Source organism: Podarcis melisellensis (genome assembly GCF_964234715.1).
Source record: "Podarcis melisellensis genome assembly, chromosome: 8".
Classification (NCBI taxonomy): Eukaryota; Metazoa; Chordata; class Lepidosauria; order Squamata; family Lacertidae; genus Podarcis; species Podarcis melisellensis.
In genome coordinates, this window is record NC_138540.1 from 63674399 (window position 1) to 63702235 (window position 27837).

At 40.1% G+C, this 27837-nt stretch overlaps 1 protein-coding gene across 9 annotated transcripts; it reads left to right on the forward strand.

Annotated features, from left to right (window-relative positions):
- SRRM1 (serine and arginine repetitive matrix 1) lies at nucleotides 1-26725 on the forward strand. Of its 9 annotated transcripts, XM_081921428.1 has the most exons (19): nucleotides 4-210; nucleotides 5080-5169; nucleotides 5978-6100; nucleotides 8299-8469; nucleotides 10208-10320; nucleotides 10833-11033; nucleotides 11534-11734; nucleotides 12582-12701; nucleotides 14647-14918; nucleotides 16019-16099; nucleotides 16644-16730; nucleotides 18988-19132; nucleotides 19473-19514; nucleotides 21539-21643; nucleotides 22406-22864; nucleotides 23925-24120; nucleotides 24466-24648; nucleotides 25748-25875; nucleotides 26456-26725. In XM_081921428.1, the coding sequence occupies exons 1-18, from the start codon at nucleotides 190-192 to the stop codon at nucleotides 25850-25852; spliced, it is 2715 nt and encodes a 904-aa protein (XP_081777554.1). In that variant the 5' UTR covers nucleotides 4-189; the 3' UTR covers nucleotides 25853-25875; nucleotides 26456-26725. The 9 variants fall into 9 exon arrangements, with proteins under 9 accessions (XP_081777556.1, XP_081777554.1, XP_081777553.1 ...); XM_081921427.1 differs by having other exon boundaries at nucleotides 25748-26725; XM_081921431.1 differs by lacking the exon at nucleotides 25748-25875.
- The last annotated feature ends 1112 nt before the right edge of the window (nucleotides 26726-27837 follow it).

Below are 27837 nucleotides of genomic sequence, written 5' to 3' on the forward strand. Positions count from 1 at the left end.
GCCCACCGCTTTCCCTCCCCTGATTCCCGCGCGAAGTGACGAGATCGGCGACGGCAGGGAGGATGATTCACTAAGCCAAAGGAGGGAGGCGAGGGGGCAGCGGCGAAGGACGGGCTCTCGCGCTTCTGCCGCGCGGTGCATGTCGGGAGACGGAGCAGCGCTCTCTGCGGCCAGGCAGGAGGAGTCAAGATGGACGCGGGATTCTTCCGCGTAAGTGCTGAGGCCGGGGTGAAAAGCAACGGCGGCGGGAGGGACGGAGAAGAGGCGGCGGCTGCAGGGAGGGTGGCGTAGGGGGTCTCCCGTGTCCTCTGTCCCCGGACCCCCGCCTGACGCGTGCCAGGCCGGCCCTTTCTCTTCCCCTCCCCGTGTGTGGAGCCGAGGCGGAGAAAATGGCGGCGGCGCGCGGCTCCTTTCCAGCGCGAGGCAGAAACGCGAAGGTGGGGGGCGAACGGAGGGGGGACTCTTCCTCCTCACGCGCTGCCCCCCTTTTTTGTCCCTTCTGTCTGCCTCTTTATTCCTCCTCATCCGCCCCCGAAGCCGTCGTTCTTCTCGTGGGTTTTCCTTTTTGTCTCCGCTGCTGCGAAGCCGTCGCCCGCCGACAGGAAGGAGGAAGCGAAGGGCCCCGAGGCGCCTGGGCCTCCCCGCACCTTTCAAATTAACTCATCCCACATGCACCCTAAACCTGCACCCTTAGGTTTAGTTCTCGGTGGTATTAATAATCGTCCCTTCCTCCATTAATAGCTTTGAGGACGAATCGTCCCTTTCATTCTGATATACACGGTTGGTCAATACGTTTCTGAAGCCTCAATATCCAGCCTATTCCCTCGTTTACCTCCCTCATCTCCTTCCTCCCCACCCCCGCCCAAAGCCAACCCTGCTTTTGTTTGGTCGAATTTGGGAAGCTGCCTTTGCTTTTTATGCACTTTTTATTTTTGTGGACTAGATAGAACTTGTTTTGTTAGACTCATAAATAGGAAGAGTTAAGATAGATATCGAAACCATTGCATACATTTAAGTACAGTATACGAATGTGTACATTTTTTGCTCTGGATTAGCAGTGCAGAACAAGCGGCTTTCCAGATGTTGCTGGATTCCAGCTCCCACCGTTTTTGACCATTGACCATGCTGGCAGAGGTTGATGGGAGCTACAGTCTGATAACATTTGTAGGGCCACAAGTTCCTCACCCCTGCTTTTGATATATATAAAAAATTGTCCAGTAGCACCTTAAAGACCAACTAAGTTTGTTCTTGGTATAAGCTTTCGTGTGCATGCACACTTCTTCAGATCTGAAGAATGCACACGAAAGCTTATACCAAACTTAGTTGGTCTCTAAGGTGCTACTGGACAATTTTTTATATATATTTCGACTGCATCAGACCAACACGACTACCTACTTGAATCTAAATCCCTGCTCTGTAGTCTCTGCTAATCATACTTATTGTAGATGCTTATTGTACACACATATGTACATCTGCATACCTAATTTTCACAAGCTTATTGAAAACCCGTGCATCTAAATGGGGATGGTGGTAATAGGGCCAAAAATTATGTGAAGTGAAAGAGATATCTGTAAATGTCCTGTGTGTAACTCGGTTAAGAGACACAAGCACAGTACTTTGGTAGTAACAAAACACTACTTTAACATATTTAGTCTGAGGAAATCCCTAATCTTGACTCAGAACCAAAATGCAAGTCCATTTTTTAAAATCCAGGTGATAATTCCACTATGCAGCAGCAGATGAGTGCCTTTTCTGTTATTCCTGTGTTGCAAGAGGACAGACAAAACACAAGTATACAAATGTGTGGGGTAAACTTTTTTGCTTTAGTTTGTCTTTTTGGTGAGCAGTGGAAGGTTTGTGTAATATGCACCCAAATCAGTTGTTTTCAGATTTGAGGAGAGTCTTCCAATATCAGGTTGATTGCAGTAGAGCCTTTGAATGTGGAACCACTTCCATGCAGTTGAATTTCAGGAGCATATCAGTAGTGACTCATTATAGAAAAATTCCAATCATCTGAAGGCTTACTACCCTGAAATCTGATACGATGAAAGCAGTATATAAACATTTCCAAAAAATGAAGAAATTTAATAAAAGTCCCCAGAAACTTTTGAAAACATTAGCATTAGGGTATAACAGCAGCCCTGTTACATAATGTTAGGTGACCAACCTGTAGTAAAGGCAGCATGAGTTTGTGGACAAACTTGAATGTTAAACCTGCACTGATGCCTGCTCCCCAACATGGTAAACTAGAGTAAAAAATTATCCTAAGGTACTGTTGTATGCGTACTACAGTACATTATAGGAGCTCTAATACTACATCATCATAATGATTATTATATTTATATCCTGCCTTTATTCCACAGAGCTCAAGGTAGCATGTGTGGCTCTGTTCATTTATACTTACAACAACCCTGTGAGCTCAGCTTAAGCTGAGAGATGGTGACTGGCCCAAGGTCAGCCAGTGAATTTCATGGCTGAGTTGGAATTTTATCCCAGATTCCCAGTCCCTAGGCCGACACTATTCACTGACTCTCTTTGGACTTTGTGATAGTCTTACACTGCCCTTAGATGGTGTTAGAATCTTGGTCTCTACTAGTAAACTTTTTTGTTCTCTTTTTGAGGTGTTAAAGGCATTCTGGTGCTAGGTTTGAGGAGTCAGTCAGTTGTCTGATCAAATATTGTCAAACTGACCAGGTACTTGACCACTGATTCTTTGGCCATAATCAAATACAGTATTACACAACAGTGTTCTTATTGTGTAAGTGGCAGTTGGTGTTTTAGTGCATCATGAGGTCAATTTAATAGTGGTTACTTTCAAGTTCTACAGGAGTCACACATGCATGGACCTTGTTGCCAGGTACCTATTGCCCTGCAGCTGTATCCACCGTCTTTCCCCTCACAAATAAGTCATAAAATACAGCCTCTCCTATGAAATAGATAAATAAATATATTTACACAGTATCTGGACTGGTGAGAGAGTATTTCATTCATAAAATAAAGGAATTGTGAATATGCTTGGGAACATTTCACCCTGAGCTTTTTAGAATACTTTTTCCTTTGAAAAGAAACTCCACATGTAGAATTCCAGACTTTTTGTTAACAAAAAGTGGAAAGCATATCACAAGGAATCAGGAAAATAGCTCTTGCTTTCTAAAGAAAGCATGATAGTGGTAACACATACTTAGGGCTGGGATGCCCATTAAGTTCTAAAGAATAACTTATGTGAACGGTACAGCTTGAATCTTTGAGTGTGCACAAAATTCCTTTTTAAATGGAAAACACGTTCCAAAAAGTCCCAGAAGGTGACATGTTTTTGAGCACATTTATTGAGCACATTTTGTGAATGAAAAGTTTCCTCACCAATCCAGCTACTGTAAGCTTTTCCAATCATGTTTCATTAAGATTAAATATTTTGTTTGATAAAGAGCGTCCTTGAAATTTTGGGAACCATATCTATTTGGTGTTGTGCCCAGTGTCTTTTTTTATCCTTGGATTTTTCTGCTCCTGTAATTGATCTTCTGATTGGACAGGATGTCATGACCTGTTGTGTTTGGCAATTCAAGCAATCCAAGAATGTTAAAGGAAGGTCGAAGCACTCTTTTGATGATGGCTACACCTCCTAGCATTGCACAAAATATTTGCATAGAACCTAGATGGTCACTGGTGAACGATTAATCCTTATGTCCTAGTCTGAGATACGTTTTGCTAATCATAGAGCAACATACTAGAGCACCTGGTAATAATAGTGGCTCTGTTCCAATAGAGGGAATAATAAGCAGCCAGCTTTTATGTTATATAACCACATTGTAATAAAACATCTGCTCTCTGAATTAGAGTTTTTCAACAGTTACCTGTTCTGCATATAGCTTTTAAAGACATGCATGCAAGTATTGTTAGTTTCTGTGGTCTGCAAAATACTGGACTGTGGTTTGTAACCAGCAAAGTTTTGCTGAGTGTAGATTCACTGAAATTAACTGACCTAAGATTTCCATTAATTTAAATGGTTCTGAGTATGACCTAACATTGGATACAAAACTCAGTTTTTAACCCTCCCACCCACCAAACCATTGGGGTTGCTGTAAATCATAGCAGTTATTGGAAATATTTGTAAAGGCTGAACCGCTTCATACTCCATGTACATACTTGTTAGCATGTGGTCAGTTGTATTGTGGTTTTTCATCTCTTTCCTCATCCCCTTTAGGTTGTTTTTTTTATTGCATTTTACTTACTAAGAGATCCTAGTATAATGAATGGAAAAGTACCCAGTGCCAATTCTTTTTTTTAAATGTGATATCAGTAAAATCTATTTTCTAATGTTTAACAAGGCATTTTGAAATGAACCATGAGTGAAGAGACCCACTGAAATCAGTGGACATGTACTAAAACTAAGAATAATACTGGATTTTCCCCTTTGTACACTTTAAAGGGTGTATGTGATCCCAATAGGACATACTTTCAGAACATATGGTGCAAGAAAGATAAGGCCCAGTGATAATGGGATTTCTCTTTTTGGTCAGCTTTCTGTCATAGTGAATTGGTCCATTAACAGGTTTCTGAATGCAGTAGTTCCTCTTTTATTAAGACTGTGGCAAACTCTCCCATATCCTCCTCCTGCTTCCATTTTCTATATATAAAATATCAGCATTGAATGATGTTAACCTTCTGAGTAATTCATATGAAGCTTGAATCCCCATTACTTGATAGCTCACCTGTCAAATCCTATTTATAGTCTTAAGATATTTAAAAAGCTAGTGATGTGAAATTTTTAAGTTGCTTTCTAATGTTGGCTGGAAATTATTTGAGAGATTGCTTGGTAGCTATACAGTTTTCTAAAAGTTTGTGGCATATAGGATTCCATGTGGAGATGGTAGAATTGTTGGGGCATTTTAAGGTTTAATGCCATTCTGCTGTTGAGAATTGGGTCGTGGGTGGTAATAAATCTTACAGCGAAGATGAGAAACCTGTGGCCCTCAATAAGTTAGCATCAAGAAATATCTTTGATTAGTTAAATTAGTTAACTGTATTTTATTAAATTAGTTAACTGTATTTAAAATTTACTCAGTTGTTTTATTCTTACAGGGAACTAGCGCTGAACAGGACAACCGCTTCAGCAACAAACAGAAGAAGCTACTAAAGCAACTGAAATTTGCAGAATGTCTAGAAAAGAAAGTATGTTCCCTTTGTTGTATTTGGAGAGTGATATGGAATTCTTAAAAAAAAAACACCCTTAATAAATACAGAAGATGCTTTTTGAATTTAACTAACTGAGCTAAAGCTAATAGAGCATTAAGAATAACTTGTTGTCTTGCACTTTAAATAGAATAGGTTTTTAAAGCTAATGGAGAATTTATGTTGGGATACAAACACGAAGTTGTGTCATTTTTCAGTCAAGGCTTCCACCCCATTGCAAAGAACTCTAGAAAAGAACTGTGAATAGTTTCATGCCTGGAGTCCAAAGACAAATTTGCTATTGAATAAATCATTTCAGCTGCAGTCTTTAAATCATGGTTTCTCAGGAAAACGGGGGCTGCCACTAGCATTGTTAGATCACTAGTGGGCCCAAGCTGTTTTGGGTAGTCCGTGTCCACTTGTCCCACACCTGATGTTCTAAGTGGCATGAGGCACAAGAAATGTCACGGCAAAAGTAAAATGAAGAAGCATCAGGAACACACTCTTTAAGTGCACTCCTGATTCTTCCTTTGCATCACCAGCTTAAATTCAGGCATATGGTTTACCATATGGTGGTGCTTCAGTGATACTTTAAAGTGATAGAGAATGCTCTGTTTCAAGTATCAAGCTAATACCTTCTACTGATAAACTAGAAAACTAATGTTTCCAAGCACTGCTATTGCTTGCTGTGCTTGTGTGCATTGCTATGGCATGAAAAACTGCTAGTTGGAGACCAGAAGTCTTAAGTGACTGAACAAAAGAAATGTTAGCATTAAATATAATTCATGTTTTTGGTTGATCAATGTAGGTGGACATGAGCAAAGTAAACCTGGAAGTAATCAAGCCATGGATAACAAAAAGAGTAACGGAAATCCTTGGATTTGAAGATGATGTAGTAATTGAATTTATATTCAACCAGTTGGAAGTGAAGGTAATGATTTTGCTGTGGCTGTATTTACACATTTGTAAATGTATTGCATTATTGTTCTGCCAAAACTGAATTTTTTTCTATCAAAAACAGTTGATGGAATTAGGAGGGGTTTTGTTACAATGTATATTGTGAATAAATTCAACTTGTAAAACATTTTGTTAAGGTTGACAGTTTTAGTGAAGGTGCATAGTTTGCAAAACTACTCAGGTGAAAAATCAGACTTACTGTGTTGATTTTGCTGTTACGTGTTAAGCTACTTTGACAGCAATTTTCTAATGATGATGTGATTTATGATTTAAAAGGCCTGAACCAAAATGGAAGTTATTCCTTGCGTCTGAAGTATAGCACCATCACCTTATTAGGTCACAGCAGAGTGAGTGTCCAATGTCGCTCTGACCAACTCCCTTGATGATGCAGTGTGTGTTTGGAGGTGAGTTGTGTAAAGTGGCCGAACCAAAGACTGACAAAGCATCCAGCAGAAAGCCATTGGGCAAAGCTTTACACTGCTCTTGAAATTGTTGTGAATTAGATCAGATTAAATGTAAAGCATAAGGTGCAGTTCTAAATTGGTAAGAGGCGTTCAGTGGAGACCTACTCTGTATAGAACTGTGGCTGTGTTCAGTAGGGATAGAGGGGTGATATATTAATTACAGTAAAAATATGCTTCAGGTTGCTAAAGACGAAACCTTATAAGTGTAAGCCACCTTCCACTGAAATTAGTGGCAAGACACCCATCTTAAGTTAATGGAACTGAATTGCACCACTGGAATACAGCTAAACAGTTACCAGTTGTGTAACATGAACTTCAAAAATGAAACTGAGTTCATGATAAACTCAGTCTTTTATCTTAAACAGTCTGCCACTGCATCCCAAGAGTCAGTACAGTATTTTCTCTGAACTAATGGCAGAAATGCTCTTGTGCTAATATACATTATGCTCAATCTTTCTTCCAAAGAATTCATCTTTATGATTTGACTGAACAGTTGACATTTCAACTGAGAAAGGTATTGCTGTTTTAAAAAAAGGTCATGGTGTATTTTGAATGTAAGATTTTATTTGTTAAAACAGCCATATTTGGAATCGTTTATGTAATTGCATAGAAATCGTAACTGGGGAGGAAAATTTAAGGGATCAGCTAATAAAGTAAGAATGTATAATGGGAAGTAGCTTTCTAACATGTATTAGTGTAATAAAACCTAGATATTCAGTTTTAGTTCCCCTTTGTACAAAGCATGATTTAAACTTTAGAATTAAAAAAAACAATTTTTTTCCTTTTTGTGGTTGTGTACTCATTATTGCTTGTTCGTCTTTTGCAATTTAGATAAATGATATAACATTAAACTCAAGGTGGTTGAGTTGCAGTAGGGAGTCGGAAGCAAGCCAAGGGAACATCTTTCTCTACAGGGGACTTGGCGATTCCAAACCCCCCAAAGTTCCAAGAAGAAACTGAAGACACCTGGAATCTGTACTTGCTTTGTGCTGTTGAGCTGTGCTTGTTATATGGACCTTGTTGCTTTGACCAACAATGTTAGAAATAAAGTGCCCACTTATACTGTGAGCCAAACTTGACCTCTTAATCCTTTGTGGGCATTGCATAAATGTCATAAAAAACAGATATGGCAGCTTTCATTCCATAAACGTGTCAGTGAAGGCTTAGTCTAGTTTGCTGATGAAAGTAAGAGAATGCATGCATAAATTTTTGTTCAGTTTTCACAGCAGGACACAGCAGGGTTATTGTAGATGATGATTCTGTAATGTTAAATAAGTGTACAGCTTCTGTCCATTGTACGGATCACAGTAAGCAAAAACAAAACAAAACAAATATTTTCAAGCAGCAGTACCAAAGACTATTGGGGAAGAATGTTTAGAAAGTTAACTACAAAGAAACTTATGTCAACTATTATGATGCTGCTATACTAAATTCATGCCCCACAGCTGTAGCGGCTGCAGAGACCAAAATGCTTATGAAATCCACAAAGGATTAACAGGCCATTTTGAATGTAAATGGTATGACGAGAAAATTGGTAAACTGTTAGGACTATGTTGCTGAGCAACTTTTAGGGCAAGTTTTTTAAACTAGTAATGAGCTTAATATACTGTAGCCCCATGGTAGAATATTGTGAAAATTAAAATGACTTATCTGAGTTTTTTCTTTCTTTCAAATAACCTGTATTTCTTCCTGTCACATCTCTTTGCAGAATCCAGATTCCAAAATGATGCAAATCAACCTGACTGGGTTCTTGAATGGGAAAAATGCTAGAGAGTTCATGGGAGAACTGTGGCCACTACTGTTAAGTGCACAAGAAAACATTGCTGGTATTCCATCTGCTTTCCTGGAGCTGAAGAAAGAAGAAATAAAACAGAGACAGGTAAACTTCAACAGTGCCAGTTGATGGGTTCAAACCCCTATTCAAATATGAACTTGTAAAATGTCTCTGGACAAACCACAGAGCATCTTAAGTAAATTGGGAGTTTTCTAGATCAAAAGCGGGGCTTGAACGAAAACGAATTGAACAGAAACTGTGTTAACTCTAGATATTAAGAGTGAGAGCCCTAACCATAACTACTCATAAATAAGTTCTTTTGAATTTAGTAGGACTTACTCCCAGGAAAGCAGGGTTAGAATTGCAACCTAAGTGTAATATTAATACAATAATCAGTACAAGTTTAAAACTATTCAGTTCACCAACTCTGTTACATGGTGAACAGTTATTTCCTTTTACAGAAAGATGAGTTCTTGTGAGTGTTTGTTTTATTAAAGATGTGATTACGAAAGATCACGTGTGGAAATGTGAACATGGTATTGATTTGTACACATAATTGCTGTTCCTGGCAAAAAGGTGGTCAAATCATCTGCTGTGTACAGTAAGCCCACAACCTATGCACATTTAACTTGTGTGTAGTCAGCTTTATGTGCATGGCAAATAATAATAAAAATAATAAAAATGGGGTAGGGTTCTGGGAAAAATGTATTTGAATCATTGAACCCATTGTGTTTTGACTAGACATGACTTTGGATTTAGGTGTGATGCCCAGAACATAACCCCGGTGAAAGTTGTGGACTTGGTTTCGTGCTCACTTCTACTCTGAAGAATGACTCCTTTTTGAGTTTCTGCACTCAAGGCACTTATTTTTTAGCTCCCAGAATTGCATGATATTTAACTATTTAGAAAGAGCAACAATGGCAAACACCCTTCTCAGGTTCAGAGTGTGGCATGGCTCATCACATTATATCTATCTTCAGTTTTCTGAAGGCATTAAAAGCTCAGGTTCTGCTACCCCAAGTGTTTGGAATAATAAATCAGCATTTTACAGTGTCTGATCTTGATTGTAAATAATTTGTCCTTCCACTGTCCTACCATTGTCAGCTGTTTTCCCCAAACGCAGAACAAAGTGTGTGCAGTCTATTCTATCCTGTTAGTGCTTTAAATGTTTTACATCATAGTAGCAGCATATTAATTATCAGGTGACTCTAGAAATAAAGTACACCAGAAGTTGGGCTTATACAAATGATTTTAATATTTGATATACTAATTCAGTTTAGCATTATGAGATTTTATGGTTGACGTGGGGTTTCAAAGTTAGCACCTATCCACTTACCATGCCTAACCAGCCAGTTTTAACTATGGCTTCCAGTAATCTACTGAGGGGCAGAGACACTTCACTCTCTGCTAATGTTCATGTCATTGTGTAATTTGTCTTAGTGGTTTTCCTCTTTGAGCCTCCTGGTTTGAATGCATTTATTCAGCTCTGTGTTATTCTTGATGTAAATGTACCTGAGCTAAAGTAGCATAGCGGCTTATTCATAGAACAATGAATTCACAAGTCTCCAGATCAGTTTTTTGTTTGTTTGTTTGTTTGTTTTTGCTTTGACCTCACCAGATGACTTTAGACAAGCCACTTGCTTCTGCATTTTGAGGAAAATATTTGGTTACCTTATTGGGTGGTTGTAAAGACAAGATAATGCATTTGAAGCATTCAGAACACACTATATAAAGAACACTCTATATCGATGTCTATGGTGTTAATATTTATTCTTTCAGTGGATTCAAGATTTTCTTCTCAGCCCATGCTTCTGAATTAAGGGCACATTAATGTTTATTTCAGATTGAACAGGAAAAATTGGCTTCCATGAAGAAACAAGATGAAGACAAGGATAAGAGAGACAAGGAAGATAAAGAAAATAGAGAAAAGAGGGACAGATCCCGAAGTCCCAGAAGGTATTACTTAAATGTGTGTGTGTGTGTTGTTATTTTCCAAATGACCCTTGCATGTGCTGAAGCTGTGGTAGAGCAGCTCTAATAATTAAATTTTCTTGGGAATGTATCTTTTAGTATTTGAAGTCTAAATGCTCTGGCTAAAGCATTTTATCTTTCCCAGTTAACAGTGCTACAAGGTGTACATTTGTGTCCATGGCCCATGTATCATCTGTGCAAACTCCCAATATTAAACTGAGATCTTCAGGTTCTTTTTGCTAGAGCTATAACGTGTGCATTTGTTACTAATATATGTTTACCCTCAACCTTGTGCTCACCAGAAGCTCACACACAAAAAGAATAAAAAAAGATGGGTTTATTACTTGAAATGAAAGTGACAGTGTATATAAATGCTATTTCAGACAGCAAAGTAAAAATATAAGCAAGTAGCAAGGGTGAAAAGGATAATTGGATTGGACATTAATATATTTTTCAAATTCCACAAGAAACTTGAATATAAATTGACTTTGTCCTAGGCGCAAATCAAGGTCTCCTTCCCCTAGAAGACGCTCATCCCCTATCAGGAAAGAGAGAAAACACAGCCATTCCCGATCCCCACACCATAAAACAAAGAGTCGTAGTGTTACTCCTGCACCAGAAAAGAAAGAAGAGACTCCTGAGCCAGAACCTTCAATCAAAATAAAAGAAACATTGATCCAGGAGGCCACATCTACTAGGTATATCTACTTGCTGAGAAGTTTTCCTTTCTAGTTTTCTTCTCATATTACTCTGAAATGTGATATTCGATGTCATGTGGAGTAGTGAATATAATTCAGAAAGCTGTAATTCTACACCAATTTTATTTAGTTATTTGTTCATCATTCTGGCTTGCTTTCATTACTTTTTGAATACATGTTGGACATAACCTAACAATACTACAGAAATGTGAAAATGTAAGATTGAACATGGGAATGGAAAGTGCCAGGAACTTTGTCTGAGGCATAATCTACCAATCGGGAGTTGATGCTTTTGGTGTCCAAGTGCCTTAAACAAATCTCTTCTTCAATGAACACTGGACATACTGTTTTGGTTCAGAGTTCTTAGCTAACAGAAAGGGTGTCTTCTAGAATTACCTGCCATGTGTCTGTTAAGTGTTGCAGATTGCACCCTTAAATTATCTAAAGTCCCCCCCTCCAATTGTAATCTCTGGTTTAATCTTCAAAATGTATTTCAACAGTGATATTTTGAAAGTCCCCAAAATTGAGCCTGTGCCAGATACCAAGGAGCCATCTCCAGAAAGAATTTCAAAGAAGGAAAGGGAGAAAGAAAAGGAAAAAAACCGTCAAAGGACTCCTTCTCGATCCAAGTCAAGGTCAAAGTCTCGCTCACGGTCTGCATCTCATTCAAGACCAAGAAGGCGTCATAGATCACGATCCAGGTTAGAGGGTTGAAAGGTGTTTTTGCCCTGCTGGGCAGCACATGTGTTCTTTCTAAGTCACATCTGCCTCATCCAGTTTGGATGAAAAAATGGTAAAGCATTCCTCTTCCTCCTCCTCCTCCTCATTGTCCTCTTATCATTTCTTAGAGTTTGGACCGTTCCATGTTGTTTTTTCATGTGTGTGGTCATGGGAACAGCCTGTGATCACACCATGTCAAAACAGCCCCCACTCTTGTAAAATGAATTAGGACTTGATAGTTATCCGTGCAGGGCCAGTACAGGACATAGAGAGGAACTGCTTTGCTGCTTACACACACTGGTCTCCTTCAGCTCTTGATTGGTCTTTTGTTGCCTGTGTACTGAGACTTTCCAGGGCATGCTGGGTGCTTCCAGAGAAAGACATTTTGACTGACATAGATATGAAGAGCTCCTACTCCTTTACTGCACCAAATACTACTTTAACCTTAGGAATAATAAACTGTTCTATATTGATGCATCAGTACTGCAGTGGCACAGGCATTCTCCATGACCATCTCGGTAGAATGCTTAGCTTTGAGGAAGGACCCTTTCTCACCATTAAGCATCCAGGTATCTGTTGTGAGCTTTCCTGCAGCAACAAAGCAATAGGGGTGTTTCTTCCAGAGGGGTAAATGGCAGTGTGTGGCCAGGTAATTACACAGGTGTTTGCAATCTTCCTGTTACACTGAGACAAAACAGAAGGCCAGTCCTGCTCCAGGTTTTATAGCAGTAATATGCTCCACTGATAAGGAACTCCATTCAGAGAGTTGGCAAAGCTTTGGCCTTGTAAATCATTAAATTTAGTGTCTGAATTTTCATGAATTGATAGGTCTTACTCACCAAGAAGGCGGCCTAGCCCAAGACGACGCCCATCTCCTCGGAGAAGAACCCCACCAAGACGCATTCCACCTCCACCCAGACACAGAAGGAGTAGATCTCCTGTGAGACGGTAAGAGTCTCTAATTTAGAAGCAAGAGTCACCTGTATCAATAGTAATGTTTTAGTTGCTTCAGTTCATTCTCCACCCCCCTTCAATCTAGGGAGATGAGAGTCAGAAACAGTCTCCTATTTGGTCTGAAACTGGTCATGAAATACTTTCCTCTTTGTGTTCAGGATGAAAGATATACAGAGAAATAAGAGACTTGAATAAAAATAGGAGACTGTTTTATCTACATCCTGACTTCTTCAGTAGGAAGAGATAAATAAATAAAATACCATGAAAGTTGCCATCAAGGGAAAGTGAACGCTGTCATTTCTACAATTCTCCATGGCCTGTCTTTTTAAATAATATATCCAATCACGACGATGATGATGATGATGATGATAATAATAAATTTTTATTTGTACCCTGGCCGGAGCCAGGCTCAGGGCAGCGAACATCACCAAACTAACACAGTGTACAAAGAACATAAAAACAGCAATCAGTTAATTAAAATACATCTTAAAATTAGTTCAGAGCAAATTAAGATCTGGACAGATGGCCGTCCATGGATAAAATTGAGAGTGGTTAATATTCTCCCGGGCCAACTGTTACCACTGGTCTTATAAAGGACCTGTGAGCGGGCTAGGAGGCCTCTTTAATGCTTGTTCTTATACAGAAAGACAAGAATCAGACTGAACCCTGACGGAACAGTTCCGTCTTGCAGGCCCTGCGGAAAGATGTCAAATCCCACAGGGCCCTGGTCTCATGTGAGAGAGCGTTCCACCAGGCCAGGGTCTCTTAGAAAGTGTATTTGTTTCTGAACTATTTTTGAGACTGTACTTTCAAAGAATCAGTGAAGGGGTTGTCAGCTGTAAAAGCAAAATGTTTTAGGATTCAAATAGGACAGATGTCTTTACTTTTAAAGCATTTCTTGGTAAGGTTGACCCTCCTAAGAAGCCTTTGTTTTCCACAGACTGTACCTAAACATCCTAAAACATGGGGGAGCTTGTTTCACAGTAACATGTCCACCATTTTTCTTTCATTGAATTCTGTGCATTTGCAGAGGAATCTGTGACATGTTTTAGGGCACATAATTTATGTTGGGCACTGACCAGACCTGTTGGACCCTGTCACCGCTGCATGAATAGCAGGTACACCTGACAGTGTACATTGCAGTGAAGTGTAGTAGCATCCCAAATGCCTTTTGGGGAAGAGACCCCGTTTCCTACAGAATGCCGTTTGAAAGCATTGCTCCCAAAGAATTAACATACACTCACTTCATTGCTACTCTTTTCATAGGATGCCATTATGTTGCAAAAGGTTATGTGCACAGACAAACTGACATTTGAATATTGCTTTGCAAATTTTGTGACTGGATACTGAGCACTTGGACTTTAGAAAAACTTTTGAAAATTTAACACAAGTCTAGTTGTTTAGCTTTGTGATATCACTTCCAAAGACTAAGTTGCTCAGGGTAGGGTTTCTTTTTTTCAGGTTCTCAGGAATTCTGCAGCCAAAGGTGGAGTCAGCAGGTACATGATAGCAACAGAACTGACCACAAATTGCGCCGCAGAATTCTAGAGGCCCTACTTTAAAGTGTAATCTGAAAGAAACTTGACTGATTAAACTCTCAATACTGATGGTTTTTCCAAACATGAAAGAACATTTTTTAATCCCCTTGCATTGGGCTTTTTTGAGACAAGTTTCTTAAATGAAAGAGTCCATTTAATTCAGTCCTTTAAATAGAATACGTCTAGACCATCCAACTCCTAAACCACTTGAAACCTTTCCCATCACTAACTACTAAGTTAGGTTTGCTGGATGTGTTAAATTGAAAGTGCTATTCAACTGTTTGTGGAAATATCGTAGTAGAAGCTAGTAAGATCTTTGAGAAAGCAGGACAATGCAGATTGGTTACAGTGTCTTATTATGATTAGTCAGAGAATACTTGATGTCAACTTGAATTTTACAGGAGGAGACGATCATCAGCATCTTTGTCAGGAAGTAGTTCCTCTTCCTCCTCTTCACGTTCCCGATCTCCACCAAAGAAACCACCTAAGAGAGTTGTCTCCAGCCCTCCTCGTAAGACACGTAGACTGTCACCTTCAGCAAGTCCTCCTAGGCGAAGGCACCGCCCCTCCCCACCCCTAACTCCACCCCCAAAGCCGCGCCGATCTCCGACGCCTCAGCAATCGAACCGTGCAAGAAAAGGCCGAGGCTCAGTTTCTCCCAGTAGAACCTCAGGTACAGAGAAGTAAATTAATTTTTTTACAAGACGCTCTTAATTGTGTGTATGGGGCTTCGTATAGCTCTTTAGTATCTAATGAGTGGAGTGTCTTAGACGCCTGCCTGTTTAAAGTGGAAAGGTTGTGGGGAGAGAGAGAGAAAATAAATACTAAAATGTTAGGAGGCCATCTGTGTTTTATTCTCCAGCACAAAACCAGTCCCCTGAGCTAGACGGCCAGAAAAGGCAGGCCGTAAACTTCATGTATTGCTGGCCAGGTACATCTGTAAGTTAAGCACAGTACAATTGCCGCACGTGTAGCTCAAAAGAGAGCTGGAGTAGTTACCATGCTATACATTTAGGTTTTGTTGCTGTAAGGACTACTTGACATGCACACCAGTAGCAGCCAATAGCATTATTTCACATGACATCACTTCTGTGCTCCTAGATATAAGGAAAACACTTCTGTGTTTTCTTGGGCAGCTACCTGCATGAGTGGGTTGAGCACAGGGATCAACCTCAGTTGCTTCTTTTGGAGAATTAAGTTCAGTGGAAGCGTTGGTGGCAGGCTGGCAGTGTTTAGTAACTGTTTCAAAGGCTGCAACAGTTCCTTTGCTTGTACTATACCACACTTATGCTTAAAAATGCCACCATTAGAAGATTTTAAAAAATATGATCATTGTAGATTAGCCTATAATGGTGGTGGCCTCAGGTGTAAGTTCTGATTTCAAATTACAGCACAGTGGATGTGGTTAGAGCATTTTATATACTCTCCCTCTGATTCCTTTTACAGGGAGCACTAATGAAGATTTATCTGACAAGTTTTGGGGCTTGTTTTTAAATTTGAGTTTCTTACCTGCCCTGTCCTAGGGGCTTGGGACTGTTTGCAGTTTTATCTCATTTCATCCTTGCAGCAACTCCTATGCTGTAGCTGAAAGATTGTGACTTTCCTAGAGTTGAATCTGGATCTGCACCAGAATGGTGTTTGGGGGGTGGGCGTGAATCACATATGCTTTGTGAAGGCTCCTAGGGCACTTAACACTACTGTATAAGTTACTATATATATACCCAATAATTTCCTGGCTCTTCCTCAGAATTCTGTTTATTTGTTTCTTTTCAGCACCCAAACGTAAAAGTATTGAAAAAAGGGAATCTCCCTCACCAGCACCGAAACCTAGAAAAGTAGAATTGTCAGAATCAGGTGAGTTCCTCAATTTATGTCTTTATATTTTTAATACGGAGTTATTTTGAGAGTATGTGATATTGGGAGTGGTTTGTGTGACTTTGGTGCATTAGGTGCCCAGTGTGAAGATGCCTCATTAAAATAAGGCTAACCATTTAAGAACACTATAAAATGTAGCAAAAATAACCAAAAGAGTGAAAAAGCAGCAGCAGTTCAAACATAATCATCTCTAGACTCTCTTGACATCCAAAGCACTGTAAAAGAACCATGTCTTAAGAAAGAGCCCTGAGATTGTGCTCTGTGAATATGAAATGTATTCCATAGTGTTACTGTTAACAGAGGGAGAGCTATAGCTCTGTGGTAGAGCACCTGCCTTGCATGAGAAAAGTCCTAGGTTCAGTTGCTGGCATCCCTAGGTAGGGAGACACTGGAGAGACTGCCGGTCAGGGTAGACAGTTCTGATGGACCAATGGTCTGACATAGTATAAAAACACTTCCTATGAAACACACTTGTAAATATAATATTTCAATGTGTTTTTCTTTTAATTTGCACACTTTTCAGAAGAAGACAAAGGTGGTAAAATGGCAGCTGCAGATTCTGTGCAACAAAGACGGCAGTATAGAAGGCAGAACCAGCAGTCTTCATCTGGTACGGTATTTTATAGTTTTGCAGACTGAATCCTTGTAATGTATACTTGGAAATAAGCTCCCTCTTGTTTACTGGGGCCTCTTCCCAAGTAAGTGTACAAAAAAAATAATGTCCTAATATGAGTTGTTATAAATGGCTTCTATTGCAAACCTATAATTTGGCTAAGTCGCTTGGATTTATTTATGTGGACTGTTCTGGTTCTATCCAGCATTTCAGGGGTGGGGAACCTTTTCTGACCAGTGGGCCAGAACTTTATCTCCCCACTTGTGGGGCTGCCTACCTGTCAATCACCTGATGCCATAGTAACATCAGCTGGTGCTGTGCTTTAAAGCCCCAATTGTCAGGACTTCAAATATTCCAAACAGCTGGAGAAGGGCTTTCAGACAGCCCCGAACTGCTCTGAGCCTCTGGTGTCTGGAGCTTCAAAGAGTAGTACTGGGAGGGAAACTGCTTTCCCCTCTCTGAGCAAAGCACACTACCACCCTCCCAACTGCTGATGGAAAGGAAAAACTGGAAGCTCACTTTGAAATCCTAATTGTCCCTTTGAAGCCCCACCCTTACCTGCTGCACACCTGATGTCATATATAATGTCAGGTGCTGGTTGGTTGACCATGGCTTCCTCAAAAGAGAGGCTGGCTAGCCAAATTCTGCCTGCAGGCTGGCTGTCCCCCAGCCCTTTAATATTTGTTACCAGCTCATCCATTTTGAAATTAGTGGCAGCCTTCATAGACTCTATTTAAGAGGCTGGCTTTTAACCCTATAAACTTTTGTTCTGTAGGCCATTGCAGTTATTAGGGGTAGGGGTGAGGTGCAATTTTCTATTGCTGAGAAAAGGCCCCTGCTAGAATAGAGAGTGGCATCTGTGCGTAAGATAGCTGCGTACACAAAATTCACAGGTGTTGGACTGCGGCGGTAGTGAACTTGTGGCCCTCCAGATACCGCATTTACTCTAGCCTAATGCACCATCGAATCTAATGCGCACCTCAATTTTCAGAACATTGAAACCAAAAAAAGTATTTGCTGGCAAATGTAAATGTGCCATTGAATCTAATGTGCACCTTATTTTCACAACATAATTGGCCAGAAAAGGTGAGCAATAGATTCGAGTAAATACGGTATTATGACACTAAAATTTCCAGCAACCTCTGGAGGGCCACAGGCGCCCCCACTCCTGTACCTCAGGCTTATTTCTTAAATCACTGGTTCTTAAAAAATATGAGGTGCACCTTCCTAGAGAGTTTTAGGTGGTTTGTTGGAGCTGGTGTAAGGTATTTGATGTTTGCCTTTAATGGCTCAAGAGAGTGCCTTATCCCCTTCTGTGACGTGTTGAGTATTAGTAGGGAATTTTTTTTTGTTTCCTTGGAGATCTTTCAGTAGGCATTTGAAAAGTGTATTTTGGGCTAATGTATCAGCTATAGGCATAGTTTAGATGCAGCAATATCATAGTAATACACTGATTTATTAGTTTGAGCACTGTGCTCTCCCCTACCTCCTCTCACACAGCATATAACTGGGTTTCCCAGTTCAGATGAAGGCTTTCATTTGAAGCACAAAGGGAGTGCATTGCTTCAGTGCTCATTTTAGAACTAATAAGCCATGGTTGGTTAGAATGAGATTGTTACATCTTAACCAGATGACAGTGTTTCCCTCTCTGCTTGCATTGCTCATGGGTATGGCCCTATATTGAAATTATATTGAAATAATTTAATCTTTTCCTTTCACATCCTTAAAAACTGTTGGCTCACTGCCCTTGGGAGCTAATGGCCCTGGTTGCTTATAAAAGTAGGCTTTATGTGTGAACTGAATGGGAACTTAGAGAAGCCTGCTAGAAGCAGCATATAATACTTATAGCTTAGATTACTTCTGGTTCCTAATATCTTTTAATATGCCAGTTTTAGAAGGACAGCCATGTGGGTGGAGTTGGGAATCCATGCAGAGAGGATGTTTGAAAACAGAAGCCATAAGATTGTTTTTTTTCAAACTCTTTAATCAGCCACAGATACATAATTGCACAAATTGATTTGTAAAGCTGCTATTAATTATTCTACAGAAGTTTGCTGCATTTTGATTTTTTTTATTCTTAAGGGGTTCATTCACAGAATTTGATTTCCTTTTAAACTGGTTATTGAAAAAGTTGTGAAAGAAAAATTAGCGGAATTTAGCTGCTTTATATAGAGTCAATTAAAAATAATATCATTTATTCTAAAGTCATTATTGTGTTGGATTTTAGAAACAAGAGTTTTTCATTTTCTGACAGATTCTGGTTCATCGTCATCATCTGAAGAAGAACGGCCAAAAAAGTCAAACGTAAAGAATGGTGAAGTGGGTAGACGCAGGCGACACTCGCATTCCCGTAGCCCTTCTCCATCTCCACGAAAGTGGCAGAAAGATTCTTCCCCTCGGTAACTTCCTTTGTTTTATACTGGCGTTTACTTCTAGCGGTCCATGTGCCATTGTTTTCTGAGCACCTTATATCATTTGGAGCTTGTTTTGCTTTTGCATATTCTGCCGTCAGAACTAAATTTAGCACCTGTCCCAAACTGAGAACATGAATATGTTAATGTTTCGTGTTGGCGATGTTGTTCCTGTTGTTCCACTTACTTTAATGACTTTGGCTGATTTTAATCATTAGGATTCATAATGGGAGCTTCTTGGGGCTAAGAATTGCTAATTCATCCTAGCAAGTAACTCTGGGGGATGTTTGACTTCTCAATTTTTTTCCCTCCCCTCCACTGCTGTCAGGATGCAGATGGGAAAGAGGTGGCAGTTGCCAGTTGTTAAAAGGTCAGTTAGCAGGTTAATCTGCTAATTAGGATTAAGTCTTAAAGGGCTTTTTAGAAAGGTTGTATTTACTACTACTACTACTATCATTATTATTATTAACTTCAAATTTATAACACACTGTTCCTGAAAGGAGCCCAGTGTGGCTTCCATTAATCAGATAAAAACAATTCAAAGCAGCACTGTAACATATTGCAGGCAGTACTTATTGCATATTTAACATCGGCCCACCATGTAAAAAATAAAGTGGGGGGATGCTAAGCCTGTGGGAGGTGGTGGTGGAGGAGGGAGCTGGGGGCACCTTAGTCTTTCCTAAGTCTGCTTTGATCATCTCTGCCACCAATTCAGTTACGAAGGAAATGAAAAATACAGTGGTGCCTCGCTAGACGAAAAGAATCCGTTCCGCGATTCTCTTCGTCTAGCGGTTTTTTCGTCTTGCGAAGCAAGCCCATTGACAGCTTAGCGGATTAGCGCTACAGCTGTCAAGCGGCTTCCAGCGATCAGCTGTTAAGCGGCTGAGCGGCTTAAGAAAAGGGTGAAAAAAGTGGAAAAAAACCGCAGGGGGATGCAAGATTTTTTTCGTCTTGCAAAGCAACCCCATAGGGAGATTCGTTTTACGAAGCACCTCCAAAACGGAAAACCCTTTCGTCTAGCGGGTTTTTTGTCTTGCGAGGCGTTCGTCTTGTGGGGCACCACTGTAGAATAAAGTTACAAAAATGGGATAATAAAACAAGATGACAGTCTAGCAATGCACATTTGGTGTTTTCCAAATAGATATTCAGAAGTAGTTAAAATAGAGTTTTATTTATTTAAAAAATAGAGTTTACTGTGTTGCGGAAAGCAGTAGTGTATGATGTTGTTAAAAAGATTACATTCAGGGGGGAGGTTTAAATATTTGTTTAGGATCTACTGTAAAACTGAAAGTGGATTGTTTTTATTTTGATTACATCAGCTGCATTGTTATAAATTTCTAGTTACAAAAGAAACACCAATTCATCACCACATTGTGTACTTGTATTGAGGATTACTTTTGTACAATTTTATTTTATGTTTTGCTTCACTTTGCTCTAATATTACAGATACCCCAAGTCTCTTAGAAAGCTATGTAAAAAAATTTCATGAAACATGGGTACTTTGGGATATTGCCAGCTATGTACATATGTGGTGATCAGAGGATCCTAGTTTGTGGAGGGAAAGAGGCAGAAAGTTAAAAAAAAAAAAAAGTAAAGTGGCACAGGTGACTTGCAAGTGAATTCTCTATCACTTCCACCATATGCCTTTGAAGGGAAAGTGCTGCAGGCCAATATAACATTAAATTTATATGCATATTGAAACTGAGCTGAGCTAAAATCTTGGACAAGCCTGCTTAAATGCACTTCAGTCGTCACCTAAACAGGCTTCTCGTTGCTTCTGTACATGTGACATCTGTGCCTGGGAGGGAATCATTTAAGTTGAAGATCTGTCGCTGTTTTGCCAGTGCAGTTTTGCTCCTTGAGGGAATTGCATTGGTGTTGGCATACTACTATGTGGTGGATCAGTCAGCGTTGTTGCTTTTCATACACCGCCGTTGTGCGCAACACAGCAGGATTATATTGTAAATTAAATGAATCCTAGTTGGAGGAAAGAGGGCCTGAGAGTAGCAGAACATATTGTCTATGTGTCACCTTACAGCAGCATTGAATGTGTGTCCCCAAGAAACACAAATTTGCTAGCCTCTCTGCTCAAAAATGGCTATGCTAGTTGTTAGTTGATCCTCTCTTCTTTTTTTAAAAAAAACTTGCCTGGTGATCCCAGGAGGCTAGGTATGTGGCTTTGTTTAAGCCCTGTCCTCTGTGCTTGCTGGCTACCACTAATATGACTAATAAAAGCCTGGTGGTTGAGTGGCAACAATTGTTGAAGGGATTATAGCTGAAGGGCAGGATGATGTTGCCTTGGCCAGCAGTAAGCTACTTTGTGCATAGGCTGTTGTGCATATGCTTCTTTCTCTAGGATCTGTCTTGAGCCTTTTCCCTCTCTCCTTCCTTTAGTAGGAGGAGGCGCAGTCCATCGCCACTGCCTACCAGAAGACGGCGCTCTCCTTCCCCTGCCCCTCCTCCAAGACGGCGTAGGTCACCTTCATTACCACGCCGAAGGTAATACTTGCTTCTTACCTTATGAAACACACATCTCTATAAAAAGTGTGCTGTTAACTTAGAAATAGCTTTTCATCAACATTTGATAGAGGCATCAATATTCATTATTTTGAAATTGGCAATGAAACTATTGATGCTTCTTAAGGTATTTATATACAGTGGTACCTCAGGTTACATACGCTTCAGGTTATAGACTCTGCTAAGCCAGAAATAGTACCTTGGGTTAAGAACTTTGCTTCAGGATGAGAACAGAAATTGTGCTGCAGCGGCGTGACAGCAGCAGGAGGCCCCATTAGCTAAAGTGGTGCTTCAGGTTAAGAACAGTTTCAGGTTTAGAACGGACCTCCAGAACAAATTAAGTACTTAACCCGAGGTACCACTGTATTTACTTTAGTTTAAAATTTTAAGCAACCAATGGTTTCAATAAAGTTTATAAAAGATTAAAACAATAAATCAGCTGAAACAGCCCACAAATAAGATCACAATTAAAGGTTAGAGATGACATCCAACAGTATCTGTTTGTGATTGGAACAGTGGTTTACAAAGATTATTTCAATAGGCATATTTAAATAAAAAAAGATAATGAAAATGTTATAGAACATTTAGAAAAATTGTGTAAATAGCAGGAGGTATTGCTTTCTAATTATGCAGTTGGCATTTACAGGCAATTATAGCGAAGTAAATCTGTTCACACAGTTATCTATTATTATTTGGAAACACCTTCATGTACTCCTTAAATTACTTTGCATATTTGTTTCTAAGGTCTCCATCACCACCACCTCGCCGGCACTCTCCCACACCCAGAAGATATTCTCCTCCAATACAAAGAAGATATTCTCCTTCACCCCCTCCAAAGAGAAGGACGGCTTCTCCTCCTCCCAAACGAAGGGCATCTCCTTCTCCGCAGCCTAAGCTTAGAGTCTCCCGTTCCCCACCACCAAAACAAAGAAGTTCTCCACCCCCAAAGAGACGCTCGCCATCAATATCTTCCAAGCACAGGAAAGGATCTCCGCCCAGCAGGTCCAACCGCGAAGCCCGTTCCCCTCTGCAGAACAAACGGCATTCTCCTTCGCCACAGCCTAGGCCTTCCCGTCCTTCTGCAAGTCCCCCGCTGCTGCGCCGGGGACCTTCATCTTCTCCCCAGCGAAGGCATTCTCCATCACCAAGCACCAGGCCCATCAGAAGAGTCTCGAGAACCCCAGAGCCGAAAAAGTCTAAGAAGTGAGTAATTTATTAGCAGCCAAAGGGCTGCTTTTGATATTTGAAAAGCAGTTTGGATAGGCCACTAAGGAATTTCTGAGAATATTACCAACCCTGAGGTGTATTGCGTAATTTTCCTACCAAATAACAACTTGTTTGATAGGACTTAGACATGAAATTTCATGACAGAACACTGGAGAAGACCCATTGAAATTAATGGACTTAAGTTGGTCGTGTTCGTTAATTTGAGTGGATCTTCTCAGACTGACTCCTGTTGGATACAGCGCATTTCTATCATGTGTTCCATCAGTGGTTATTTATTTGTAACAAAATCTTAAAAGAATATAAATTCTTAATGGATCCTACAGTCAACTGTAGCATACTTGATTCCAGTCAAATATTAAAACATGTTTGGGAATATGTTGGTTTCTGACCATACCTTGGTGACAAAAAAATTGGGGGGAAACTCCAAGAACTTCTGGTATAAAAGCAAAGTAAAAAAAAATAATTAGAGCAATGGAGTAAATTAAATATACTGGAATTTTAAAAAAATAGAAATGAAAACTTGGAGGTTATTTAAAGGGTACATAAAAGTTTGACTAAATATTGATAGTTTTAAAAATAAATCTTTATTAAATTTTAACCAACATAAGAAAAAAAATTCAGCTGTCAAAACAATATAGTTTTGATTTAAGAGTATCCCTCTGGGAAAGATCATGATTTATTATGTACATATATTTATGTACCATTTCAGTATTTTATTTTTTTTTAAATCCTACAAACCATACAGATGTCACAAGGGACCTCTGTCCACATGAGATAAATATGTACAAATTGGTTGTGACATTAAAATTCAAATGAATTGTTTTAGAGCTGTAATAAACATAAAAAAGAGATTTCATTTGGAAAGCCATGAAAGGATACATCTTGGAAAAATGGAAAGGGGGCTTGAAGTTTCAGTTGTAGGATAAAGTCTGCAGTTAGAGAACATTTAAACTAAACTTGTGTATTTGCATATTCAATTGAATTGCATCCTTCTTAGCATGGAAATCAAGATTTATTTTTTACCTCTTTTCCTAAGGGTTTCCACACCAAGTCCACATTCTGTGCAAAGGGGATCTTCATCCAGGTCTGTTTCAGGATCTCCTGAGCCACCTCCCAAGAAACACCCAGTGCCTCCATCTCCTGCTCGATCTCGATCGCCTTCTGCTCACTGGTCGCCACCAGCACCTGCAAAGAAGGCTAAAAGTCCTACACCAAGTCCATCACCAGTAAGGGTGTGTATCTTCCAGTGCAACTGTGATGGCCACCTCTCGATTCATGCATGTGGTTTAATCAACCATCCTCTTATGCTGACTGAAGCTGGGTCTAATGCAGCTGTGAATCTCTACCAAGCTAGACTGACAGTTACTTTATTACTGGATTCCTACTACTTTAATTTCAAACGTGAAAGCTTGTATTTTTGCCAATATACAGGCAAGTGATCATTGTCAGGGAGTTGTCTAGGAATGTATTGCTTTGTGGTGTATGTTCAAATTCACATTATTTAAAACATTTATATGCCGCCTTTCCATAAACAGAGCAAAGCAAACACTCACAAAACAATTTGCTTAACATTACAGAATTCTGATCAGGAAGGGGGTAGCAAGAAGAAGAAGAAAAAGAAGGATAAGAAGCATAAAAAGGATAAAAAGCACAAGAAGCATAAGAAGCATAAGAAAGAGAAGGCTGCAGTTGCTGCTGCAATGACTGTTTTTACCACGTCTGCGCAGGAAGACCAGGAGAAAAATATGGAGCCCCAAAAGGTGAATATTTGTTCAAAACATTTATAATCCATTTTTCTATATTCCATGTGGTGGGGGGTTGGAAACTGGCTGGCAATGGTTCAAATATTAAGGGTCCAGGAATCAGATTACAAACTATTATAGAATGGCACACAAAGCTTGCATTCTTCCTTGTACAGTTCGAGAATACCTCTGTTTGAATATACCCACGAGCTGTGTACTCCAGGCATTTGCAGGCTGTGGTCTTGCATGGGATCAGCTTTTTGCCGTGTTTGGCATCCTGAGAACCTTTGTCTTAAGGAGGCATAGTTCTGGCCTGCGTGAGGCTCTTATATGGAAAAGGGCCAGCAACTGAAGAGACCAAGGCTGGGGCTTGAGCTGCTGTTCTCAGGCTTCCTTTCACTACCGTCCATCTACACTCTCTCTCTCTCTCTCTGTTGTCAGTATTGAAACATGCTGATATAAAACTTATGTTCATATATAAAACATAAGATGGAAGCTGTGATGAGAGAAACCGGAAAGGAGGAACCTATGATCTTCCCAGCAAGCGTAGCTGCTGTCCCAGGGAAGGAGATGGCATGTTTTCATACTAGCAGTACAGAATGGAGGGAGGTTGTTTGGCATCCTTGCTAATAGGCACACCAGAGGCAAGGCCTAGTAAAACACCGTGGGGCTCTGTACCATGAGAATGAAGCCATGCTTGTTTGACCTTTGTAAAGCAGAGGTGGAGAGCCTGTGACATTCAAGATGTTGTGGAACTCTTGCTCTTAGTCCTGGTCAACATAGCCAGTTGTCAGGGATTTTGGGAATTGTAGCCCTACAACATCTGGTAGGTCAGAGGTCCTCCATCCCTGTTTTAAAGGCAATACGCAAAAAAGATTGTGTTTCACCAAAATCTGCTGAAGTGTGATACTTATTAATACTTATTTCCATTTTATGGAATAAAATAGCTATATAGCTCCAGTGTCTCAAACTAGAATTCCTAATGTTGATAGTGTTAGCAAAATTCCTAGGTTTTTAGACTGTTTGTATCATGCAAGTTTCTACTCTTTGGCCAAATCTAATTCAGGCTCATATTCTGTGACTATAGAAGTAATTGCTGACTTTCCATTGCGTTAAGGAGACTGAGAGTGAAGCAGAAGATAACCTGGATGACTTGGAAAAGCATCTGCGTGAGAAGGCTCTGAGGTCAATGAGGAAGGCGCAAGCGTCTCCACCATCTTAGGCTGAAGCAGCATTTGATATAATGTACATTTTGTTTGGTTTGTACTCAGACTTCAATTTCAAATTGCTAAAATGTGTTTGAGCTTTAGACTTTAACATTGGTTGTAATAATTGCTAGGTTGAAGTTCATGTTTAAAAAAAGGCATGGATCTTCATTACAAAAAAGCATTCACGGTGTACTAGTGACCTCCTTCAACAGTTGACATGGTTTCACTAGAATTTTCTTATGCAGTAAGGAATTCTCTCCCTCCCCTTCCCTTCAAGGGTTTTAAAACGAAGCTTACAGATCCCACAGTTCCTCTAAAATGCCGTTGTACAAATGCTTATGGAGTTTCTAATCTGATTTCTTGCCCTAGGCCTTTTGTGGTCTGTTCAGTTATCAAAGAAATTGCATAGAAACACTTGCAAATTCTCAGATTTCTCTGTTTGCCTGTATTGTCTATGCTTAAAACCGGGATTAGTATTTGAGGACGGTATCTACATGGTAACCTGCTGCTCTTGCCAGTGGGGTTTATAATGATGTTTATCTGGAATGCTGGAATTTAATTTGTTGTTGTTTTTTCTCTTTCCCGCCCCCTCCCTCTTTGTTTTCTTTTTAAATTAGTTTCCATAATCGGCAATCTCAGCAGAGTTTGGCATACAGTTTTGTTCTGTGAAATGTTGTTGTTGCCCCATTCATAGTTTTTTGTTTTTTTTTGGTCTTGTTGCGGTCCTTTGGAATAGTGTGAAACTTTCAGAGCTGTGATCTCTGAAAGCCTGAAGGGCCTGAACTTTGGATATTGTCATGTTCTCACTGGGTTTTTTGTTTTTTTAAAAAACTAAAGCTATTATAAAGCTTGTGGATTAAACAAAATAAATTTCTAAATTTAAAGGATCTTGGTGATTTATGTATGTAATTTCTCCCCACTCAAAATTCAAGTAAACAAATTTGCTTATTTTGCAGAAAAGTGTGTGGTTCTAATCTTGTTCGCTGAGCCCAAAGGTCCTAAAGTGCAGGGATGGGGAACCTGTGGCTCTCCAAATATTGCTGCACTCCCAACTCCAATCAGACACAGCCAGCAGAGCCTGTGGCCAGGAATGATAGGGGAAACCTCTGGAGGGCCCAGCACCATTTTGCCTTCGTTCAATGGAGCCTTTTGCAGATGCTGCCTCTTGTTTAGAGCAATAGAGTTCCCGTGAGTGTGGGTATTGCCCCTCTAACAGAGGGGCGTCTTCAGATGCATACCATTTTCCATGAGCAGAATTTCCTCTCTATCCAATGGGCAGTTCCTCTTCACAACAGTCAGAGCTATAAACATGCCACTGTTTTAAAATTCACGGGCAGGAAGAGTTCTTGAAGAGAATTCATTCAGGCTCTTCCCCACCCTCTATTGCCATAGCTCTGCCATTTTCTTTTCATTAAAACTCATCCTTGTTTCTACTCCCATTTATTACACTGCCTGGGTAAAGAGGCTTCAAATTTGCATTAAACATGGATCTAGGAGAGTGGGGAGCCAGGCGTTCTGGCTTTCTTCTTCTAAGCCATGCCCAAACCTGGAGATCATTGCACAGAGCCACTTGGCAGTCCTTTCCTCACCACCTCCTGCTCGTCTTCTGGCTGTGCTACACTTCAGTCTCTAGTATACCAGTTCCATTCACAACCGGAAGGGTATAGATGAAAAAGTAGAGCCGGCATGTGCGCAGGCTCGTTCCCCTTCTTACATCTATAATGATTAACAACATATTAAAGTTTCATGATTGTAGAGTTTCTGTGAGTTTCACTTACTATACCAGGCATACTACAACTCACTTTTGTTTTAATGTGGAAAAAGATGGTCTGAGTGCTGGACTCGAACCACCTGGGAGACCAGAGGTTGAATCCCTACTCATCCATGAAGTACACTGGGTAACCTTGGGTCAGTCACCGCCTCTCAGCCTAACCTACCTCACAGGGTTGTTGTAGGGAATTAAATGGGGAGGAGGAAGAGTGTGTATGCCACCTTGAGC